This window comes from Osmia lignaria, chromosome 1, assembly GCF_051020975.1.
Source record: "Osmia lignaria lignaria isolate PbOS001 chromosome 1, iyOsmLign1, whole genome shotgun sequence".
NCBI lineage: Eukaryota > Metazoa > Arthropoda > Insecta > Hymenoptera > Megachilidae > Osmia > Osmia lignaria.
This window is the reverse complement of record NC_135032.1, coordinates 11,315,454-11,338,852: the sequence shown is the minus strand read 5'-3', so window position 1 is coordinate 11,338,852 and position 23,399 is coordinate 11,315,454. Positions and strand designations below refer to the sequence as shown.

Below are 23,399 nucleotides of genomic sequence, written 5' to 3'. Positions count from 1 at the left end.
TTGTAGTTATAGGTGAAAACACCGCAAATCATTCACAGTTTTCGAAGAAGGCATTAACGCGTAAAAGAGAAGCAGGAAGTATTACACTGCACTTTCTGCACCTTCTTCTTCCGCTTCTCTTGTTCCCCAAGCAACACATTAAAGAAATGATCAGCTTCTTGAATTTTTAATTGATTCGGAACACTGCAATTGCAATGCTATTTCCAATTAATATTCCAATGTTACAATTTTTAATTTACAGAAAATATTATTAGTTTCATGAAGTATAAAATTACAGTACCACAGATTTTGACAAATGTTTCGTATTTTTCAGGTGAATTCCAGTTCCATGATGAACAAGATCGATGACAATCAGCAATTAATAACTATGGCAGGACTGGATTTTGAAATAATTCCGGACAGTTTCAGTAACGGGAGATTGCATATTGTTTGTCATGCTAATGTTTTTCATTTATACAATAAACAAGCTGATGTTCTCTTGACCGAGGAACGTCCACGTTTGGCATCTGTATTAGGAACTCGAGAATCTTCTTACGTTGGTATGTTTCATGACTTTTCTTTCATCTGTCTAATGAAAGTATTATAATTAATTCATACAATTGCTTTTACTTTTTCTAATATTGTTTGAAGTTCCCAGGGGTAAACTGGAAGAATTTTTCAATTCATCGACATTGCAGCAAGTTTAATTAAGGATCTAATGATCTACTAATATTCATGGATAATTGATTAAGAACAGTAAATTTTTAATTAATCAGTGTATTAATTAGAAACTGAGAAGAGATTAAACTGGATAAAAAATTATCGATGTAAATTTTTCAAAACTAAAGGCATAATTAAGATAACGAAATAGTGATAATTAGTACTCTTATTGTTAGTACTATCAGTACATGATTAGATTACTCATTAAACTAACTATAATGATGTATCTAAAATGTCATAACATTAAAAAAAAATAAATATATTTTACACCTGGAAACTTCAAATAGAAACAACTCTACTCTGTAAATTTACAACATATATAATTTATGAATAAAATATAATTAACACATCGGAAACGTAAAGGTAAATTGAATGAAAAAACTTGTTGAATGAAAACAAAAGAAATAATAAATAAAAACACGACGAGTACTCAAATGAATATTATGAGAAACAAGGAAGCATATAAAATATTAGTAAAGTAAATAAAGCTGAACTATTTATCACATAATTACATCAATAAAAATTAATACATCAGCTGTGAAACTGTATTTATTTTGCAAATTTTTTTTCTTAAACGAAGTGTTACATCCATAATAATTTGAAATTCATTTAAAGATGAAACACATTTTTATAAATCTACCAGACAATTTAATTCTTAAATTAAGTATAATTTTATAAAGAAATCTATTTTATGGTATGTTTTGTTAGATTATTATATCTAGCAAAATTTGTTACTAATACCTGCATCTCTAAACTGATCTAATAATTCTAGTTTTCAAAACTAAAACTAAGCCATAGATTATATTAAACGAAAGTAAAAATATATTTCATTGCTTTCTTGTTTCAGGGGGTGCAGCGAAACACATCGGCGGATGGTCCTTATTGAATATCGCAGTCATGCTGACGCTGTGCAATTTAAGATAACATCAATGAACCCGATTATAATGCATGTGACTGTATCAAGAACCGGAAAGAGGGAAATTGTTTGTAAAATTTTGAAATTATTAAGTGCGACGAAAATGGGGTGGAGCGAGAAAAATGAATCTTTCGTTAACATAATAAATATCGATCGTATGTTATTCGTGTAAATAGGATAAAAATTTAGCGAATTATTTAAGTGTAATTAAGACCCGCGCTGTCTCGTTGCAGCGAGACGAATTTATAACCCGACTAACATAATGCCATAATATTATGTATTAGATCGACGATGTGTCGCGCCAAAAAGTATTCGAACAATTGTTTGAATACTAATTACATCGTGTTTTCTATTCTCCGACAATGATTTTGATACCTCTTCTGTAACACCGTAGCCACCGGAATGTATCTTATCATCATGTTTCTAGGTGAAAGCTGTTATTGTTTGTGAATGAAGTTTTATTTAAATGAAAAACAAATAAATGATTCACCTTTGTTATTTAATCTATTCTTGTCCCTGAAAATTCATAATCATCCTACTTAATCCTAAGAAATAATTCTAAATCAAGCACCATGGACCGGTTCACTCTATATACTAATAGATAAAATTATTCTTTATTATTCTTACAGCTGCTATACCAGATAAAATCCTTTAATAATTTATCAAAGCTTACGTAATAGCTGTACATAACAATAGCTGTTGAATTGAAAATTAAATAAACGATTTGGTATCCCCTTATGGCTATGAAATTTAATTAATCTCATGTTAACATACAGCATAATTATCATCCAAATTTAATAGTGAAATAGAGACTGAGCCCATTTAATAATAGTATTAATGAAAATTGACACAAATAATGAATAAATTGCATTTAAAATGTTTAGTTCAAATAACCTGTTAGTATTTTACGTATGTTCTGATCCCTCTTTTTGTATTTAGTTTTGAAGTTTCATTTCTATCGTATCCACTACTGCATCTCTGACTTTACTCTTCTCAAGTCCCAGCTGCTGAATGTTTTCTAGTTGCGTAGTGATGTAACTCACTCTTCTTTCAAAGTACTCCTTTGCATCTGATACATTCTTCTGTATATAGTAACCAGTTCCAATGTCAAATAAAACATTACTTGTATCTGCAAGCTTGCCTACCACATACATTGACCCAGTTAATGGTACAAGAACTTCATTACCTGCAACAAAATCATTGTTTATGAAATAAAATTCATTGAATGTATCATATTTCATAACCTGAATCACCTTATCAAAAGCGAACAATTACCGTGTATTATAAGAATAAATATTAATTGAAACTCACCCTCCATAGCTGGAGTAATTTTCTCCAGACATGATCCAGATTCTTGGAATTTAGTTTGTGCTATTTTTAAGGTTTGCAAAGAATCTTGAAAGATACCGAGGTCTAGATCCAATTGTTGCTTTAACGACGTGAGTTGTTGGAGATTTAATGTTGTCAGATCAATTTGCTGCAAGTGCGGCGCCTCTGACATAGAAACCTCTGACATTTTTAATAGTTTATTTGAAACACTATTACTTCAAACTAAGTCTTGACACACGTTCCGATACCAAAAACGGACAACGCTGGAGACATGAGCTCGCATAATAAATGGCTACTACGGCTACGGATACGAATAAGTAATTCCTATAACGGCCGACAGGTGGTGCAGACATATTTGTATTTGGCGTACAGATTAATTTTGTATCAACAATCAGATATTTTGATATAATTGTGCTGTATATAGCTGTGTTTTAGTTTAGTAATATTCTGTGACTATTGTGTGATACTTTGTTCAAATCTCAAGATCTTTTGGTTCAAGAAGATGATAACGCACCTGCTACTAATTTGGCTCTCTCTACGAGGTCAGTAACATACACTTCCCTTTTAACTTTATCATTTTTGAAGTATTAAATGCATCACAATGCCGTAATTTAAAGCGTATAATCGTGACAGAGTCTATAATCTTTTTACGAATCGTGTGTTAATGAAAAAAGTGAGCAAAATTAAATTACAATTTGTTCTGCCACGCTGCCGCCAAATGGCGATAACGTTTGTAGGTTCATAAAATTCTACTTTTTATATTATCAATTTTAACGCTTCAAAAGAGCCGTGTTACTATTATTCTTGTTATATTGAGATCGCAGGACGTTCTACCGGCGCTAATAAAGTGCAAAAATCATTTATTTTAATTAAAATAGGCGTTTTATATTTCGTTAATTTCTGCATATACCACCAGGAGGCAGTGGTACTACCATTTCAATACCCGTGTTGATATGAAGTTAGAAATGATATAATACAAAGACTTGTGTGATTGCTTCAACTTACAAACAATAAGATATTCTTTTGCAAACCTTGAACACATTATTCGATTTTTTCGCTGATATTTATTATATGAACGTTTCCGTTACGATTAGCATTAAAGTTCCGAAGCATTTCGAAACTTCTCCCAATGGCTATGATTGGTCAATCCATTCAGCGTCTTCTTATTTCGACCAATCAGATTCGTCGGTGTGTGGGTGCGTGCACAGACTTATAGCATAACGCAGCATTTTGCTTCGAAGCTTCGTTCGTTCTGCACGCTTCTGTAACAGGTGAGATTAAATTATCTTCAAATATTAAATTAAATTGTCTTTCGAGTGTCGAATGTACAAAAAACAGAAAGAATAGGCGAAGAGAAGTCTGGATTCCTGATTTTTGACATTAATTCGAGGTTTTCTTTAAAAATACATGAGTTGAAATTTTTCGCTTTTGCTATGAATTCACAATGGGATTGGAACAGCAGAATTTGAATTGTTTATTCTTTATATCAATAATTTCTTGAACCATTGATATCTTATGTTATTTTCTACTTTATTTTCTGTATTTTGGTGTTTTAAGTTGAGAAAAGTAATCTTAACTTTATTTCAATATGGCGTCGATAATCTTCAATACCTTCCGGCGGGAAATTCAAATGTCTTACTTATTACAGCCATGGTTCAGGCATTCGTATTTGTTGATTATCACAATTCAAAATTAAATTTGATACGGTGATTGACACTTTTAATAATATAATATAATATAAATATGAATATAAATGATAATATAATAACATGCAAAATTGATTAATGGTAAAGAATTAAAAAAAATTGGATCAGAACTTCATGTTTTGACGAATAAGGACATTTTTTGAAATATTGATTCTAGAAAGTGTGTTCTATTTTGTTACAGAATTACATTCGAATAAAGAATAAAACATCACAAGCGGAACTATTAAATGAATCTTCGTCAAAATAAACGTAAGTTTTATTATTAAGTAGTTACAATAAATTATTATGGTAAATTTAAAATGTCACAAATGTATTATGTATTATTGTTTTTTTAATTAAAGAGTTGTCAACCAATGCCTGTATGTCACACTCTACCTACTACTCCTACTACTGTTAGCTTAGGATTTTCAGCTTCACACGGTAGGTGCATTATTTCTTTGCCCGTATTCATTACTTATTAGCCTGAGCTCATCAACAAACCATGGTGTGCGTTGTATGGGTAAGGGCGGTGGGTACGGTGTTAGAATTAAGGAATATTACAACGATTGACAAACGTATTAGCGTATCGTGCATGATGTACATACGATCGTCATTACCGAGTGTGATGACGATGATTCGCAGTTGCGAGGTTTTGGAGGAGTCTGTTTCGTAGTTTAGAGATACATTCACATTTGACAGCATAGATAAATTTTTGTCATTTAAATGTCAAATGCAAATGTATCCAAACTCACACGATTGATATCAATGATTGACAAAGTATAGGAAATTTTTAATATTCTCAATTCTAGCTTTATTATACACGTATATTTCCTTTTTTAGACAATGTATTTCGCAATAAAGTTATATTATTTGGCTATGTTATATCTTTTTCCGCAGTAAACCCTTAAAAGCTAGACAAATGATGTCTGTGTTTGAATATTTGCTAAATAAAAAGAGCTCTGTAGAAAATAAAGTTAAGGACAAAGATTTTGAATAGTCAAAAGTATTCGAAACGTAGTAAATTTTTTTGTATAAATTCTAATTAGCTCTTAAGGGTTGTTAGAGTTCAGATTGTCGAGCGAGAGCACGTTTAGTATTGTCTAGAACCTTTTAATTACATTGAAATTCATTTTTCCATTGATCCCACGTTAGACAATGGTGTCTACAAAAGCACATTACGTCATACCTTTTGTCGAGTAGCAGATCAGTTTCAAAGAAACATTTTAAATATCAAAATTAAATTATGTTACATAAATTAGCTTCTAAATTTTCTTAATAAATGAATCCAGTGAATTGAATCAAATTTAAATTCCAACTGGGTTATTTTGAAAATCCAAATATTCAATTTAATTGAATACCAGTAGAATTCAGATTTCGCCTTTGAATATTTAAATTCATTGAATAATTTGAAAGATTTATAATGCAAATGAGCGAACATTACATGGCGAATCAAAATCTGATCCGCTCCATGACTCTTTATATTTCTGTTTTGTGTATACTGTTTCTGAGGTAGAAAGAGCGGAATCCACGAGGAGACATCGAGCCATTCTAAGTTTTGGAAAGCAGCGAGTATTTCTTATATTTTCCTAACAAGGAACGTACGTTCTCTAATCATTCCTTTAGCTTTGTTGATTGAGACGAAACGTGGAACTTTTCGGCTTGTTTTCAACGCTTTATAGCTCGTTACGGCTCCCCATTCGTTTCTTCTTTTTTAAACTTCTTAATGACTCTGCTTCATTGGTAGGCGTTAACGAAGAGAACGCTACGACGAAAGCCTCGGCACATAGAAAGAAATACAGCACACGGACATTTATGTACTTTCTTCACGATCGGTCCTCTAATTGTCGTCTAGGCTTTTTTTCTTCTTATTCGGTCAACTTTAACCTCTTGCCTTATATGCTTAAACAACAAGATGCAAATCCTTTTTGTTTAAGAAATTATAAGAATTTTTGAGAAAGAAAATTTAAAATGCAATAAAAATAATAAAATTTATCTGTTTTATTTTTATATAAACAAAAAGCTACTAAGTAAATGATAGGTTGCTTTTTAAAACAAGTTAATAAAGTTTGAAATTTTTATTTTTATTTTTTGTTGTTCAATCTTTTTAACGTGGTGTGGAGAATTTGAAAAAGAATTATTGTTACTTTTATTTTTGCAACGTTTAAAACTTCTGTTTAAAAATCAGATTGCAAATTTTATTAATTAGATAAATTAATTTTTAACAATGTATCCCCAATAAATTATGAATGATCTAAGGCAAGAAGTTAATGTTACACTTCTCTAACTTTATCAAACTTAATCTCTATTCGCCTTATTTATTATTGATTATACTACTGTATGTCCGCTACGTAATATAGACCACAAGATATTTCATATAATTTTATTTTATATTAATCGTGTGTGGAATATTAGAGACGATGAGTTATGAGTTCACTCAGAAGTAACTTTACTATTCTGTTTATGTGAACACTGAGATTTTAGATGAATTTTACTGTGCAAAAGTCTTAAATTATATACAACAAAATCAAATCTTAATTTTCGTCGCTTCTAGAATGTGTTTGCAATTATTATTAATGACTCAATTTCTTTGAAGTTACATAAATGAATAATGAATTATTAAATAGAATAGCACAAACATTTTGTGTATAACCTTCAGACTAAATAATTTATTGGAGTGGTTTAAACAAGTACTAGGAGCGGCTTATTTAAAATAATTGCATGCCTAGCTTTTCAAGTCGTGAAATTTTCCTTTATTACCTTAAGAAGTTGTGGAGGAAAGAATTCAATAAAGGAGTAATGAGTTGTACTCATGAATTTCTTGATCCATGTAAATTTGAAATATAATAATGCGAAGCTTGATGGATAATAAATGAAAAAGAAATCCAATATCTACGTCAACCATTTTGAATTAAAAATATTAATAAAATCATATTAAAAGTTACATTAGAATTCAAGACTTTTACACAGAGTGTATATCGCCAAGTTCCTCATTTTCAAAGATCAAGTTTTGATCTGCTTCATGAAAATAGTATTCACATGTTATACATTTATTGACCTTTTATCTGAAGGTTCCAAAAAATTGACATTTCAATAGACAAACGTTACTCCCATCGATTTTTAATCGATCGTCTCTGTTCGTTTCTCTTGTGAATATATACCGAGGAGTTTTAATTTGAAAAAAAAAAATTATTTTACAAGCTTAGTGTCGTATATAATGCATCGATCTAGAATCGAAATAGAATTAAAGAACAAGAGAAAATAATTCAAAATAAATTGCAGCTATTGGCAGTGAATTTCGAAAAACATATAAAGCGCCAATGTAACTAAAAATTAATTGATTGTTTATTACGAGTCGTATAAAATTTTGTTAGCTTCTTGTGTCTCGTAATTTTCACTCGTACCAAAATCGAGTCTGTTAATCAATTATCGACAATTATTAATTAAAGTAGCCACTGCGAAGCATTCGACGCGTTTTAATTGGATCAAAACGCAATCAATATGAAAAATTATTACTTTTACGAGTGAATCGTAATCCACGTAAACTTACGCTTTCGTTTCCAGGTAAAAAAGGTACAAACGCTTGATAATGATTAAATCATTGGAAATATAAACTGTCCCTTTCCATTACTTAATATAATATTGCATAAAAGCTGTTATAAAAGTAAGCTTATAATTGTACGTTTATAGCAATTCAAGCTTTCATTCTTGATAAAGTAACTCCATTTTATGGCTTTTTTGCGCAGCATAGATATTTAAAAATATAAATAACTTGCAGAATGTGACGTTTGATTAAGAATTTCAAGATGCTTTGTTTATTGATTAATAATTCCATTATGATTGAAAGCATGTTTGATTATATCAAAAGCTTTCAGCGTGACTAGTTTCATGAGACCGATTTGTATTTTTCGATGGTGTTTGTTGTTTTTTAAAAAGCATATTCTGTCGAAATTTTAATGATGTTTACTTTATAAAATTGCTGAAAAGGTACGAAGGTGTAGTGTTCCGATATTTTCTCGTGAAAGAAATATCACTAACAATAAGCGATTCGTATACACATATAAGTAAGGAAGATTCATAACAACGCGACAAATACGTGTTACGTGTTGGAATGAAATACTATACTTTAGAAATCCATGGGGGCTCATATGGTTGTACGTAAAGATGGCTTCTTTCGATTAAGGAAAAATTGAAGGGAAGTTATGTTATCCTGAATAAAAGATAAATTAAATTCTTAAGATTTTTTTGGTTTTTTATCTTCAGATAATTTTATCACGAGTTTTAGTATAGATATCCAAGGTTTTTTTATCTGTAGCAATGCACCAAGCTCCAAAGTGCATTCAGAATGCACTCATGGTCGAATTAAAAAATCCGATGGGAGGTTCTTCTCCCATTATTTTCCCATAACCAAAAGAAATCACCCTTGCACACATATGTACACAAAGACAGTACCAAATCTAACAGAATTCGGAGAAAGAAGGCCCGTGTACGAGTAGGCCACTCCAAGGCAGTGCGTTTTTGAATAATCCTTGGTCGTTTGGTACTTCTCCATGATGAGCCACCCCGTTAGTTTCGTTGCTCGCAAACAATATTCGTCTACCTTTGGAAAGATGAGAAAAACAGTTCGTGCTATAAGTTCGCAGTGCATCTGACTGCTGAAACAAAAAGAAATAGATAATAATGAAAGCTTCTTCCTCGACTCGAGAACATTCACTGCGACACAGCAGTGTCTTCCGTCGACATTTTTCTAATGTTTCACTTTTGTTGTCTTTCATCAGGAACGATACGATCGTTCGTTTAACTAAGAAACTTATGCGTATTTCGAACGATAAGTATTTGAGAATTGAACGTGTTTAATTTCGTCACGTAACAATTCAAATATTGAAGCGCTTATCGTGTCGATTATTACATGCAGTACGCACAGATATCTAAATCTAGGGACATGTACAGTGTCGGATATGGTAACCTATTCCATAGGAAAATGGCGATCTAGGGGAAAATAACCTCACCACATGTTATAATACTTCAGAATCGTCATGCATGAAAAATTCTCAAGATTCTATATTGATATTAAAATTGATATAATTTTACATTATTAAATACTATAAAATTCAACATGTAACTAAAGAATAGAAGCATTAAATGAAATTATCACCATTAAATGATTATATGTGAATGGTGAGCCACTTTTCCCTAGATCGCCATTTTCCCACTAGGGAGGCCTCCATGCCCGGCGTTGTACACACGTTTTCCTACGTGTTGCATATTTCCCGCAAAAAGACTTAACAGATACTCATACATATACATTATGTACATCCGAGAATGCTTTCTAAAGCTACACCAGCGCGTTCTATTCTTATATACATACACGAAGCTCGCTATAGCGAATCTTCTTTAGAGCAGTTTGCATCGCAAACTTATTTTTATTGTCCAATTTCACCATGAACCATGGCGGTACATAAATGTAATTCGGTAGTATTTATGGAAGGCCTTCTTCTTCGTAACACACGTTCCCCTACTCCGGTTACTCCTTACGTCATGTGGAGATCACCCTTCAGTATTCTCGTGAAGGTTTTCTTGAATTGTTGATTGGCCAGAGCGTAACAGAACGGATTCATCGGACTATTGGCGTAACAGAGGAAGTAGGAAAACATGAATAGATGCTCGTTGGTACACGGCGGCGTCGAACAGAAACCTTCGACCAGCGCCAAGATGTGATAGGGTGTCCAGCAGGCGACAAAGGCGCCCAGGATGAAGGATATCGTCCTGAACGCTTTCCTAGCTCTATTTTCCGTCCGAGATTTTTGTCTACTGATCAATGCATCCCTCCGTTGCGTTTTCGTCTTCAAACGCTTTCCAATCGACTTCACGAAGTCCCTTCTGGATCCTCCTTCCTCGCGAGGATCCTTCTTCTTCGACTGTTTTTTGGTATCCTTCTCTGGTTCGTTCATCGTCGTCCCAGACATAGTAGGCACCATACTGCCGCTAGACGAAGAGTTTTGTGGAGGATTCGCCTTCGTGACCTGCTCTAGACATTGATTAGTGGAACTACTGAACGTCTCCACCGCAGGGGTGCTGACGACTGTCGTCACAGGCTGCTGCTTCGTGTCTTCAGCCTTGACAGTTACTTCAGTGTGCACTTTGCTCACTGTTGGCGATGTCTGGGACGCAACGTTGGTCTTTTGGGTGATGAACACGCGAGGAGGATGAGTTTGACTCGAGGCGTTGGACATTACCGGCTGAAGCTGGCTGTGTTTACCCTGGACTGGCTGCTGATTGTTGGCCTGCTGGGCTGTGGCTCTGATCAGAGCAGCTTGCAAAAGGCTCGTGTTAGCTGCTGAAGTAACATTCCCCAGGATGGGGGACGAAGGAGTGGTAGATAGAGGATTCGCTAGGCTGCACGAAAAGGAAGACGGAGGACTCTCATAGGAAGGACTGGGCAGAATTACTGAACTCTCGTCCATGTACCTCAAGTCTCCACCGTCCAGACCCGTCAAGATGTCATAGGTACCTGGGCCATGGGATGACACGACCAATGACTTGGGTCTGTCTGTAGATGAAGAGGTTGGAGGACTCTCAGACACTGGAGGACTGCTTTGGAACTGCGAAGGTGGTGGGATGATATTCTGCTGATTGCTGCTGATCGAGCGACTGGGATGGGTGGGTGGCGAGGTCTCCGCAGAGGTTACAGCCTGTTGATTCCCACTTTCGCCGCTCGATTTTAACGACTGCTCAGGCGTCAGCGTCTGACTGCTAGACTTTTCAAGTTCAGCTGGATTGTCAGTATCCAGGAGACTGAGCTCCTGTATCTTCGGCAACGTCTGAGTCTTCTGCGTCGCCGTGCCTATGTCGCAAGTAGAACCTGGTGGGAGAGTTTTCCTGGCTACTGGAGCAGTAGTGTCGGCCTTGATAGGAACGATCCCATTCAAGTGGCCATTGGTGGTGAACATCTGAAGAGCACCAGACTGAGCAACTAAACCAGCCAAGGAAGATCGTTTTCTGGTACCTCCAGTTTGTTGGGCTGGACCCATAGTGCTTTCGTCGTCAGAATCAAACGCTGGACTGCTAGATCTTTCGGACTTCTCTGTCTCAGTGGGGACAGTGCTGGCGCATGTCTGTTTCTCAGTGGAATCGGTCATACCGATTCCAGAAGTCTTCGAAGAGGTCTTTTGAACTGAACCATCTCCTCCTGCACCTTCCTCCCCTGATGTACCACCTTTCGGCTTATCCTGGCTCAATAGAGTACTCTGCGTTTTGGATATTCCTATACCAGCTGCGCGTCCTGCCATTCCTGTCATAGCGCCAGCACTTAAAGCCACCATAGACTGCATCTTCCTTTGTTTAGCTTCGCTTTTCTTCTGCATATCATAGGCTGTCTTGTATATACAGGCATACAGAATAAATTGAACGACCAGATTTGTCCAGTAGTAGCCAATTATCAATGCGGTGTTGAAAACTGGATCCTTGAGAAATTGCACAGCACACTGACCAGGACTTAGGTCTCTGTACCCAATGAAGTGTTCCCAGCCGAAGATGCTGATGAAGAATAGCAGTGCTGGGATGATCCAGGTGATGGTTACCATCCAGATCACCCGATTTTTCGTACGCCAGCTGCGATATCTCGCCGCAATCTTCACCGAACAAAATCGATCGATGGTAATCAGTAGAACTGTGTACTGGGATACCAGGCATACCGTGTAGTCCACGGATAACCATAGGTCGCAGAGCAAGGGCCCCAGATTCCAATAGCCCATTAGAACGTAGACCGTGTAGAATGGCATGGACACAGTGCCTGTTTAACAATTAGGTTAATTTGACTTAATTTGAAAGTGGGATTTGTCACAAAATTCAATTTGCTTTCTTATACAATTAATTATTGGAAAAATAAAATTCAATTGTTCATGCAAAATTGATTTTTTCCAATAATTAATAGTTTTTCATATTAATTTGTCTATGTATGGGAAGTAAAATGGAAAAATGGATAAAATGGTGAAACTTACCAATGAGCATATCGGTGGCTGCTAACGAGGCAATGAAATAGTTGCTCGGTTGTCTGATAGCCCTATCTACGATAAATGCCAGAAGGACGAGAATGTTACCGCCGACAGTTAACAGTATACATAATGCGAGGGAGAAAGCAATCAGTATCGTCTGCCAGAGTTCGAAGGGTGGTAGAACAGGCGTCAAAGGTTCCGCTGTTTAATATATAGAATATATCTTCTCAGTACATGCCTACACATTTTCACCCGACTTTTTTATTTAACATTGATTCACATATACATCTATGTAATACCATTATCTTCTCATTCCTTATGGGTAAAATAAAAAATCATCATTATTTTACGAAAGCTAATTATACAGGGTGTCTATGGTAATTTAGAACAATTCTTATCTTTTGAATGTTTAAATAAATAACGGAATTATTATAAATTAATTTAGACACCTAGTACTTCTCAACAAATATATAACATTTTGAAATTCTATTGCATATGCAAATATTTTTCTCTACTGTTCGACGTGATTTCCCGAACTTTAATGATGCTGTCCATAGAAGTTCGATAATATTACCAGTTGATAGGGTTGTTGTATTCCCCGCTATCGTGCCGTTGGTGATATTCGATGGGAACCAGTCCGACAGAAGTTCCACGTATTCCCCGCTGTTCCAACGTGGATCATCCGGGTCAGGCCAAGTTCCATTAAACTGAGAGCATTCCGTTAAAATTTGATTGTACATGCGACAAAGACGTTCCCGTTGTCTCTCTCGTTTCCTGAAAATTACATTGAAAACGTTAGCCTCTCTTACACTTCACCCTCATTAATCGTACGTCTACGTACAACCCAGCAAATTAATTTCAAATGATTCATTTCAAATCTGACGTGGATACAATGGGTTAAATTCTGAGGTATACAAATCACCAGGCATTCCTGGACCAGATTAATAATTGAAAACATGCTACTCGCAGTTGCATTGGCATTCCTAGGCTCTTTAATAAAACAAATTTTAGAAGTAGGAATTTCAATAAATTTGGGTAGTACGGTAATGAGTAAGGCGCAGAACCGGCTGTAGGATGTTTGTTACCTTGGGCCAGATATTTTATGCCTCATCCCCTTATTATTCATTTTTATCACGCATTTTTTTAAATTAAATTCAAGCCACTTATACTATTAAGTTTTGTTTGACCCCCATTGAATAGCGTCTCGAAATCGGTCATTTAATATGCAACAAGGTAACAGCAATTCGGTGAACAATGTAGTGGAACAAGACGCAGGACAAAGGGACACCGTTAGGGAAAGGCGTACGATAAGGTCGCTACTTCTTTACTAATGTTCGTTAACGTCGAAGAAAATGTGACAGCGGTATTTCCTGATTTTAGCTAGTGACATGCACGCCTCTTGCTCTCTATGAAACATTACTGCAGTGGCAACACGAGAGGCGAGTCAAAGGCTGAATACACCGGGCGCACAATGAGCTTGAAATAAGCATGAATGGAACCACATCCATTCCCCTCTCGCAGGTCCTCGGCGCCGGCAGGCAAGAAACGACGAGCCGCGCCTTAAAGAGGGTGACTCGTTTTTAAATTATTTAGCAAAGTCTATCGTGACCAGCCAGGGCTCGAACGTGCCTTCTAGTTTTCGGTTACGACGGCCCTGTAGGTATTCGTGAAAAATTTAATTAACCTCCCTCGTTTTCTTAAACGTACCGCGTTAAATACACGGATTGAATTAAATAGGTTCTCGAAAGAAATCAAATCCGCTTTTTGGGAATAAAGAATTGTTTTTTTTTTTTAAGGTATCTTCCACGAAGATATTCAATTATATTTTATTACCATGCTTTATTATTACTATTTGTGAAGAGGTAATATTTTTCATTGTTCTTTCAGATCAATATTATTATATTTTCTTTATCAAAAGTACAGTATTATTTCAAAATGCGGCTGCTTTTATGGATCAACTATTTATCAGCTGAATACCAAAGTTTTTCCATATTTTTTTTTCCTTGTTTCTATTGTTTGGACTTTGTGGGTCAGCGAGCGATTCACGCAATGCGAAACGCGTTCATAGCACTGCTAATAATGCCTGCTAACATTTATGACATTTTTTATTTTCAAGTTTTATATTCATATATTTAAAAAATGCTTTGATAAAAATTTCTGGGTAAAGTTTAAAATGTTGTTTTTGAGAATTACTCAATTATTAATTCATTTGGGAATCATTTTTAAATGATTCTCCGAATGAAACAGAGTATTGAGTACTTACTTTATTCAAATTTCGTGTAAATGGTAATCAGACGCCTGGAATATAGAATTGCAATCAATGAAAACCGATAGCTCTCACCCGAAAGTGAAGTGGATTCGTTGAAATACTAAACATCAAATTACAATTTGCATCTTTATACGCATTTGATATTCTCAAAATAATTACTTAAAAAACAAATATGAAGTATATAATTAAAATGAACTTTGTTCTTTGTATTAGTACATCAAACTAGATTTCAAAGTAATATATTCAAATGTACAAGCAGAAGTTAATTTTTTCCTACTTTAATTTATGTGGTGGACAGTTCTGATGGAATGCTGTCTGAGCTCTGAGATAATTCATTTTCCTTGGAAAATGTCTACATGCCTTATCGTGCTTCCAATTCCAGCGAATCCAATTCCTACTGAAACAAATGTCCCACTTATGCAAACTCATCGCAACACAAAATCCAATACTCAATCAAAAATTATTTTTTGCACTTTGTCATTACAGCAATTTTATAATAAAAAAAAAAATGAAAATACATTATTTAGTAAGATAATTTGTTAGAGTTTCAAATTTTTATCTGATAATTAATTTATTATTGATTAATAAATAAATTCAAAAATTAGAAAAATCACAAAGGATTTGGTTTTACAATTTTCTATGGTTTTCAAAGATTGTGGTCTTTTGTAAACATTGACAGGTCAATAGCTAATATGATGTTTGGATTTCATTGTCAGATTTATAAATCGATGAGAATTGTTGTAAGATTACTAGAACAGCTTGCTACAAGCATAGACAACGAAGTCACGTGAATAAAAAAAAGATAGAGAGAGATGAGATCCATTGTTTCAATGTTCTCGAGGGTAAATACTTGTCCTCGTTATAGCAGGCTTTCTCTTCAAGCTGCACCACCGTGAAATGATTCGTAAATACTTGTCCTCGTTATGGCGGCATTCCTTTTTTAGAGGTCTAGGATGCAGGTGAAATGATTCGTAAAGGGAAGTCAACTACCTGTAATTGACTGAAGCTCAAATATAGAGCTGATTGCAAGTATACAAAAAACTGAACACAATCTATATATAAATATAGGGTGGGACAAAAATAAAAACTATTTTTAATTTTCCAAATTTATTGAAGATAAAACTACATATCATAAAATTTACATTAAAATGATAAAAGATTGTGAAAAATTGATTAAATTTTTCAACTTTTCGTGACTCATTCTGTATTACAGAATGCAATTAACTCCTTTTATTGATTGGAATTGCTGACATTTTGGAGATAATTTAAAAGATTGTTTGATATTAAATTGACGCTGATGTTGAACCTAAAGTTGCTACTCTGGTGTTGAAGTACGAAAGTATTGTTGAAAGTGGTTGGAAACTAATTAATTAAATTAAAAGCCAATCAAATTTATCTAGATTGGTTTTATGAAAGCACTTTGAAGTTCAGAACAAAGTGGGACAGAAAGGTGTACTAATAGCAGTGAAAAAGTAATTTGTAAAATAAATAAAAATTCAAATGGAAATATTTTGACATTTACATAAATTTAAAACAAATGGATGAAAAATTCCTTGACAATTCTAAATGACGAAGGTTGAAACTGTTATGAGAACACATTTTAATAGTTGAACGAAGCATACCGGTATTGGTTTCAGTCGAATGCCAGGGAAGAGGGGTTGGGCAGGTGTTTGTAGGGTGCTTTAGACGAGGAAAGGGTGCTCGATCGGTTCGCCGCAACTCATGCCTCGAAACAAGGGTAAAGTATCCGTTTTGTCTAATGAGTTGTAATGCCCGCTCATCAAGGTCGTTCAACCGTGATTCGAACAACCAGTGAGACACCCTTGTCAGGGTGGACTCGCAGCTTCCCGTTGATGTGCGTTTTCGATATTCTCCGACGGAAGGCAAACTGTTCGAAAGACTACTCGATAGGCGGTGAGAAAAAAACTTTTTCAGCAGAGAAAAATCGATGTAACGACGTTTCAAACTTCTCGACCATGTCCCCGTGAAGATATTTATAGAATATTTGCGTCAATCTAGGCAGATTATTGCTGATACATAAATTGGCTCGATCTCCGTGTTTCAGAATGAAATTGTCTGATTCCATTGTTCGATCGAGATGGATAATTACTTTCCATTATGCGTTAATTGCAAGTCACTGATAATTGAAGTATTGTGAACGTATGTGTTTTAGTACATAGTCATAGATATTAATGATAATTTCGAAATATTCTTTCGTTGATGAATGTTTTATTAAAGAAGCACGGGTTTAAAATATTAATTAAAAAATCGTAATTCTAGAGGCACTAATTTAATTTAGATATCGAATATTTTTCTGCAGTTCATTTAAATACTTTTTCCCCTAAATGATATCCTAATTTTTATCGAAGATCCAATTTACAATAGCAAAAGAAACGTTACTTTATACGTAGAGATATTTCCCTATAATTCCATTCAATGCCAGATGGTATACATTTCTGCTTGGAGGATTTGTGCAAGAGTCCTCTTGGCCGAATGAACGGTACTCACGTGGCGAATATTCAGTTCCTCTTGAATACCAAAGGATGAAAGGAGAATTCAAAGAGAGAAAGCTCGAGGGAGGCGAAATAAGGGGGAAGATGTGAGAAGTGACTTCGAGCATATGAAAAATCTTTTTATCGCACAAGTCCGTACAGATTTTTCCGGACTGAGTATGCCAGTTTCATCCATGAAAATATTCTAATTAATGGTACCCTTTGTTTTAATTAATTCAGTAGAAAAATTTTTTGAATTACCTATTTTACCCATATGCATTGAAAAAATATATTAATAGCAAGGATAACTTGAAAAATATTTTTGTTTAAAAATAATCATTGCTATTTTTTCAAATTTACTTGAAATGTTTAAAATGCTAATCATTTCAAAATTTTTTGTATAAAAATATTTTTTTGCTCCAAATATTGGTATTTTTGTTTTTGTTTTAAAAAGTGGAGTACATACTCCAAAATCAATATGTACGAAGGTAGACGAAAGTGTTTCACGAATTCTCAGCAAATTTGAACAATGACGCTGAAATATGATGGCTGTAAGGCGTGTCATTCATTGCGACGTCGATACAATGACACTGTTTCGGTTCGTTCGTGAACAAGCCCGAAACTGCAAGCAGTATTCACGTAATGTTTGGAACGATGCCTAGCTCCGGTACTTGTTGCCGTACCTCTCTACGCCATCAACTCCTTCTTTACCGTTTCTTTTTTACAATTTTTCCCCTCGTTCGTTTCAACTCTTTCCAGTCAGCCTGGTCTTCGTATCGGCTAGCCTTGCTCGTTCATCTATCCCTCTCTGTCTGTTCGTATGATCATGCCATTCCACGGCGATGATCCTCTGCTCAACAGGGCTTATACACCAGCTACCCTTCGTCATCCTCTTGGCACACATCTACAGAAAGAGGGATGTAACGTACGAACAAAAGCGACGCCGATTACTAGCGTTATACACCAGATACGTAGTTCATATAAACTGAGTTTTCGATAAATTCGATCGGTGGATGAATTGCTTTTTTAACCCTTTCGTTATAGGCGCCTCTATTGGAAATCAAACCTACCCCTAAGCTCTTATATTAAATTGTCTATAAGTCAATATGCTAGAAAATTTTATTTACAATTAGAATTTTATTAGTGTAGCTATGATAATTAAAAATTATATTATTTTTTTCTAAATTAATTTTAAGAAGAAGAGAAGATGAAAAGTCTGGTTTGATTCCTAGTGTACATTGTACCAACAGACAATTTTCATTGGACAAAACTTAACACTATAAAAGTTTTCGAATAAAACAGGAACGATTTACCAGGGGGCTTGGTGAAATGACGAATTGTCGCATCGCTTCATGCGTTCCTTGATGTTTCTTCGGAACTCCCTCGAGGAGAACCTTATTTTTATCTTCTTCTCTCTCGCGAACGGATGGAGTCTTTGAACATGTACCTCACCTTCTTTTCGTCTCGCCATGCACGAAATACATAACCCATAGCTTGGGGCTGATATCAGCAGCAGCCGCTTCTTCTTCGGCGACACCAGCTTCCCGTGACATCGTTTCCTTAAATTCCGCGATACACCTCTTCAGAGAAATAGGCCGTCCCCGGGAGAAGAGCTTTTCCGGGAACTTCGGATTCATAGCCGTTGAAAGTTCAGGATTGTATGAATGAAATCGCGACGTTCAATTTTCCTTCGTCTTCAGATATTTTACGTCAATAAATCCATTATTTTCTGCATGCGCAACCCATCATTTTCATGGAAATCTTAGAAATTTTATTAACGCAAAAAGAAATCAACTTTTCAGCAGTGTATGAACCTATTTTCTTCTTTTCATTCCGATTCTACTTTGCCTCTGTTTTCTGTTGATTCTATGGGGGATGAAATTCGGCGCGTGGAAGTGGCGAGATGAAAACGGAAGTTAGAAGAAATTTTCGTGAGATTGGACGTTGCTGCGGTCAGAGGGATCGGTATTAAAGCTTAGGTCATCAGATGCCGAGAATGCGGCAACTTTTAAGAACGTGCTATGCTTCTTCGTCGAAGGTGTCGTAGCTTTAGTGAAAAACTTTCGCGAGCAAGTGGTACGATTTATTACTAAATCTTAAGTGATCCTCCACCTCCTGAGACTGTAATTAGCTTTCAGAAACTATTTAACTATTGATTTATGATATACATCCTTTACACCATCTATTTATAACTGAATATAGTAAGAGTATCGTTTCATAAATTTTCTGTGTCACCTAAAGGTGAATTTGTTTCATTAATATTATAAATAACAGTTTCATTTATCATTTAATTATCTCAAGAATTTTTTAATTGGATAAAATTGATTAATATTAATTTCGAATAAAACATCACAACAAAATATTTGTATTTTTTGTAAAATTACTAATTAAAAAAGAATTAGAGTAGCATCAAAAAAATCACCCCTATATTATGTTATGAAGGGAATAATTTACTAAAGAGGATTTTTTAGGTGGGTAGTTAAAAGTGAAAAACAAATTAACGCTGCTTCAATGAGTAAAAATCCACAAAAATAAATCAATACAGTAGACTAAAAAAAAAAAACATCCTGTGGATAAATGAACCAACATACAAATCTGATAAATGCCCTAATTCTAATGTCTCTTAGATAAAGGATGCTCCATTGTACCGCACTCTTATCGCGTGTAATCAAGCAATATGCCATAGTTGGTGTCACTAGAAACCAGAGGAAATTCCCTTCAAACAGTGTCTGTGTAGCTAATTGCACGCTAGGAGACACAGGACAGGCGTGTCCTGAAATATCATCGAACAGTGATGGTAGTGATACTAGTGGAACACGATGTACCATCGACTGCCGACGATAACATTGGCGGGAATTTCCTCTCGACTTTCCATGAGGGATCTTCTCCTGTTGGATGATTCCAGTGTCACGCCGTGGGCGATCGTATGCCAGCCGAGTTATTAAACGCGTTCGTTCAATTCCCCCGAGCGATTGAGCTTACCCTCTGTGGAGTTTGCTACATCACCGCCATCAGCGTGCCATCGTAACGTTGATATTTATGGAACACTATCCTGCCCTCCGTCCAAGTGTAAATCCGATTTCATCTCTACTCTAAATTAAGCGTCCACCAGCCCTCGAATCGGGATGCAAGTGGACCACGAAATGCGACATGAGATATCAACCTTGTGCACCTGACGGACTGTCTTTTGTGGAGATTGACTATTGTACCAGTTCGAGAAGTATTGGTGCTTTCTTGATTCTTTTAGGGGTCTAGGATGATGGGATGGTATTGAAACCATAAAATTAAATCAAAAATGATTACACATATACCATGCTGTTTGCATGTACTTTGCATTCACTTTCATCACTCATTTCACCTTTCATCCAGCTTTTATAAGCTTCTGCGACCTGTAATAACAGGGTATTAAGGTTCTTATCACTGGTCTATTACGCTAGTAATAGCGTCCTTTATTTATCTAGTCAGCTCTGAAACGTGCGTTAACTTCACGAATTTCTGAACACTAGATAATTGCATCACCAGCACAGATTCACTTTCTGCTGAAAAAAATATAATAACAGTTCTAAAATTTTTCAATGATATTGTATGGCAATTAGGAATTTCAATGATCTGTTGATGTAAAACAATTAACCTATGTTTAATATAACACCACCTCTTCTATTGCATATATTTATTGCCATCGGTTCTCGTCGATCTCAAGGTTTCATCGAGAGACAAAGAGCAGTTTATAATTAAGTGACATGCAGAGACGTTGCTGATAGAGAACATTAGGCTGTCGTCGCTATGATGAGAAACGATCCATCTGATGTGTACACATCATTGCTTCTCAGTGCGTGATGCACGATAGTGCACAGCAGTATCAATTTCCACTAATTGCAAGACGCACCTGTCTTTGCCCGTTTTAGACAGAACTCTCACCTACGTTTGGTAGCTTGAAACGCTGCAATTTGACGCTTCATTGCTTAAATGTCTCCTTATTAGGATGAGATTCTTCGAAGTAAGATAGGAAATAATTCTGCATGGAAAAACAAATCAAAATTGTAGAATGAATTTGGAATATTTGTTATTTTACAACTTGGATTAATTTTTACTCTGCAAATTTAATTATTTGATGTTTTGTACATTTCATTTACTCGTAAATCAAAATATTAAATTTTAGCTAGATTCACGGTCGAATTGATGCTCGTGTTGACATTAAGACGGAGTAAGAATCTCGGGACACTAATCCCTGGAATGTTTTGAAAATTTTGCGCTTAATAATTCTGTTTATGTTTACAACTCGAAACCGCACCTTAGTTTCTCGCGACCCGTCGCATCGGACAGAGCTGAACGAGTCATGTGTTATAAATTCGATTTCGACAAATCTGTTGGATTTTATTTATCACACAGTGAGTAGACATTTTCAAATGTTTCTCTTTTATTTTATATATAACATACCCTCTCGGTAATTATTCGGTATAGGATCTTTTATCGGGAAATGCTAATTTTTGTTTCTATGCATGTAACGACATGCAACGTCGTAATCAACGTAGAAATAATTCTTGCAAACAATATGAGGTAATCTTCAGTAAATTGTTTCACAAAGATTATTGGAAAAAACCATTTACGTGAATTATATCTGGCACTTTATCTGAAAAGATTGATCCGCTTTCATATCTTGATTACAATTCCTGTCAGATATACAGACGGAACTTCTCTTGATTTATCATCATTGACACGATATCAAGTGGTGTTCATTTTTGGAACTCAATCGAGGGGGAAAAGCATAGGAAGAAAAATTCCGAAAATAGCATACATAGGCACGCGTTCGTGATTTTCGACATGATCGATCAGTCGTGTACGTCAAAAGTGTTTTCCGATATCTTAGTTTGTCCGATCAATGGAAAATGTTTATTTTGAAAATTATCTGTTTGAAGAAAAATGGTAGATTTTATTACTATATTCTTGGAAATATTTTGGCAAAACTTTCTTTCAGAAACGAAAGTTTATTAAAAAATTTGGAAATTTAAATATGAAACTATTAGCATTGCAAATGGAAAAATCACTTGACCTTGTATTTTCAAATTTTCCTTATCGATTAATTGTAAACACTGTACCAACGTATTGCAGTTAATTTATGTAAAAACATGGCAAACTTGAACTGAAGAAGCACTTTAGTATCGTGGGTTAATTAAATTCTTGAAAAACGAGCCTCACTTGTCGAACTCGTTCGTATTTCCCTAGCATAGAAATATCTTTTGTACGAGCATTGAATATTTATACATTGATGTGAAGGTTTATTTCAATCCGATAAACTTTTTCCATTTAGCGATACAATAATGCTGGTCCGTGTGCTGATAAAATTTGTTTTCAATGTATATTTTAACAACGGGCGAAATTGATGGGCGAAATTGATGGGCGATTGATGGACAATCGAGAGGTTTATGTATTTATTTGATTATAAACGTTTTTAATTGATAGGTTTGAAATAAATATATATTTCAGTGTACAGTGTATAATTATACACTTAAAATGTCAATAATTATTGTCAAAATTAGTACAGTTTGTCAGAATCATACATAAATTAATTCTGAAATAATGACAAAAATACCAGAAGAAATTTTTTCGCAACGTCTGACGTTACATTTTAACATATATTTTGAGGTCGTAATAACCCTGAAATCGACTCACTTTATCACGTATAATCAAGCCCGACAGAATTTTATTTTTCCCGATCTGGCGTACATGCCCTGAAACGACGTCGTTTGACTCACCCTACCCCTTGTCCTTCACTTTCATTATCATAGGACACCAATCTGACAACCATTTTCCTTTTTCCACAGTTTCATGAGCACCCTGATAACCTGCCGTAAATTTGCTGAAGTTTTTCGGTAACGAGCTCTTCGTTCCATCAAGTAGATACACATACTTACATACATGATTTTATGCATGTGAATGCATAAAACATTTTTTTTATAAGAATATATATATTGGCAACAAATTTCTCGTTAACGTAATGAGTGCCTAATTAGATGCTTT

At 34.9% G+C, this 23,399-nt stretch overlaps 4 protein-coding genes across 12 annotated transcripts in view; 2 read left to right on the top strand and 2 right to left on the bottom strand.

Moving 5' to 3' along the window:
- LOC117606127 (cell adhesion molecule 2) overlaps positions 1 to 821 on the top strand; it is a 43,950-nt gene extending 43,129 nt beyond the window's left edge. Inside the window, exon 5 of the mRNA XM_034328183.2 lies at positions 314 to 821. Coding sequence (XP_034184074.2) covers positions 314 to 586 — 273 coding nt within the window. The 3' untranslated portion in view covers positions 587 to 821. The remainder of the gene's footprint in view (positions 1 to 313) is intronic.
- Positions 822 to 2,509: 1,688 nt separating this feature from the next.
- On the bottom strand, positions 2,510 to 3,254 carry Pfdn5 (prefoldin 5). Its single transcript, XM_034328186.2, has 2 exons — positions 2,927 to 3,254; positions 2,510 to 2,801 (listed from the first exon to the last, which is right to left on the bottom strand). Exons 1-2 carry the CDS (start codon positions 3,129 to 3,131, stop codon positions 2,551 to 2,553), a joined length of 456 nt encoding a protein of 151 aa, XP_034184077.2. The 5' UTR covers positions 3,132 to 3,254; the 3' UTR covers positions 2,510 to 2,550.
- Positions 3,255 to 3,350: 96 nt separating this feature from the next.
- Positions 3,351 to 23,399, top strand: part of LOC143305350 (uncharacterized) — a 100,534-nt gene continuing 80,485 nt past the window's right edge. For 3 of the 9 annotated variants that reach the window (XM_076688506.1, XM_076688492.1, XM_076688542.1), the window contains exon 1: positions 21,501 to 21,769. In XM_076688506.1, the coding sequence (XP_076544621.1) occupies positions 21,650 to 21,769 (120 nt within the window). In that variant the 5' untranslated portion in view covers positions 21,501 to 21,649. Of the gene's footprint in view, positions 3,487 to 4,038; positions 4,216 to 4,831; positions 4,900 to 4,991; positions 5,071 to 21,500; positions 21,770 to 23,399 lie in introns of those variants that run through there. The other 6 variants (XR_013062250.1, XM_076688605.1, XR_013062259.1 and 3 more) reach the window with 5 other exon arrangements.
- The window catches only part of mAChR-B (muscarinic acetylcholine receptor), a 36,924-nt gene continuing 20,389 nt past the window's right edge, over positions 6,865 to 23,399 (bottom strand). Inside the window, exons 3-5 of the mRNA XM_034328166.2 lie at positions 13,195 to 13,394; positions 12,627 to 12,821; positions 6,865 to 12,418 (exon numbers count right to left, since the gene is read on the bottom strand). Coding sequence (XP_034184057.1) covers positions 10,158 to 12,418; positions 12,627 to 12,821; positions 13,195 to 13,394 — 2,656 coding nt within the window. The 3' untranslated portion in view covers positions 6,865 to 10,157. The remainder of the gene's footprint in view (positions 12,419 to 12,626; positions 12,822 to 13,194; positions 13,395 to 23,399) is intronic.

Coding starts and splice junctions, on each gene's coding strand:
- Pfdn5 (XM_034328186.2), bottom strand. CDS start 3,131: ATGTCAGAGGTTTCTATGTCAGAGGCGCCGCACTTGCAGCAAATTGAT. Junction 2,802..2,926: donor AATTACTCCAGCTATGGAGG/GTGAGTTTCAAT, acceptor ATTTTGTTGCAG/GTAATGAAGTTCTTGTACCA.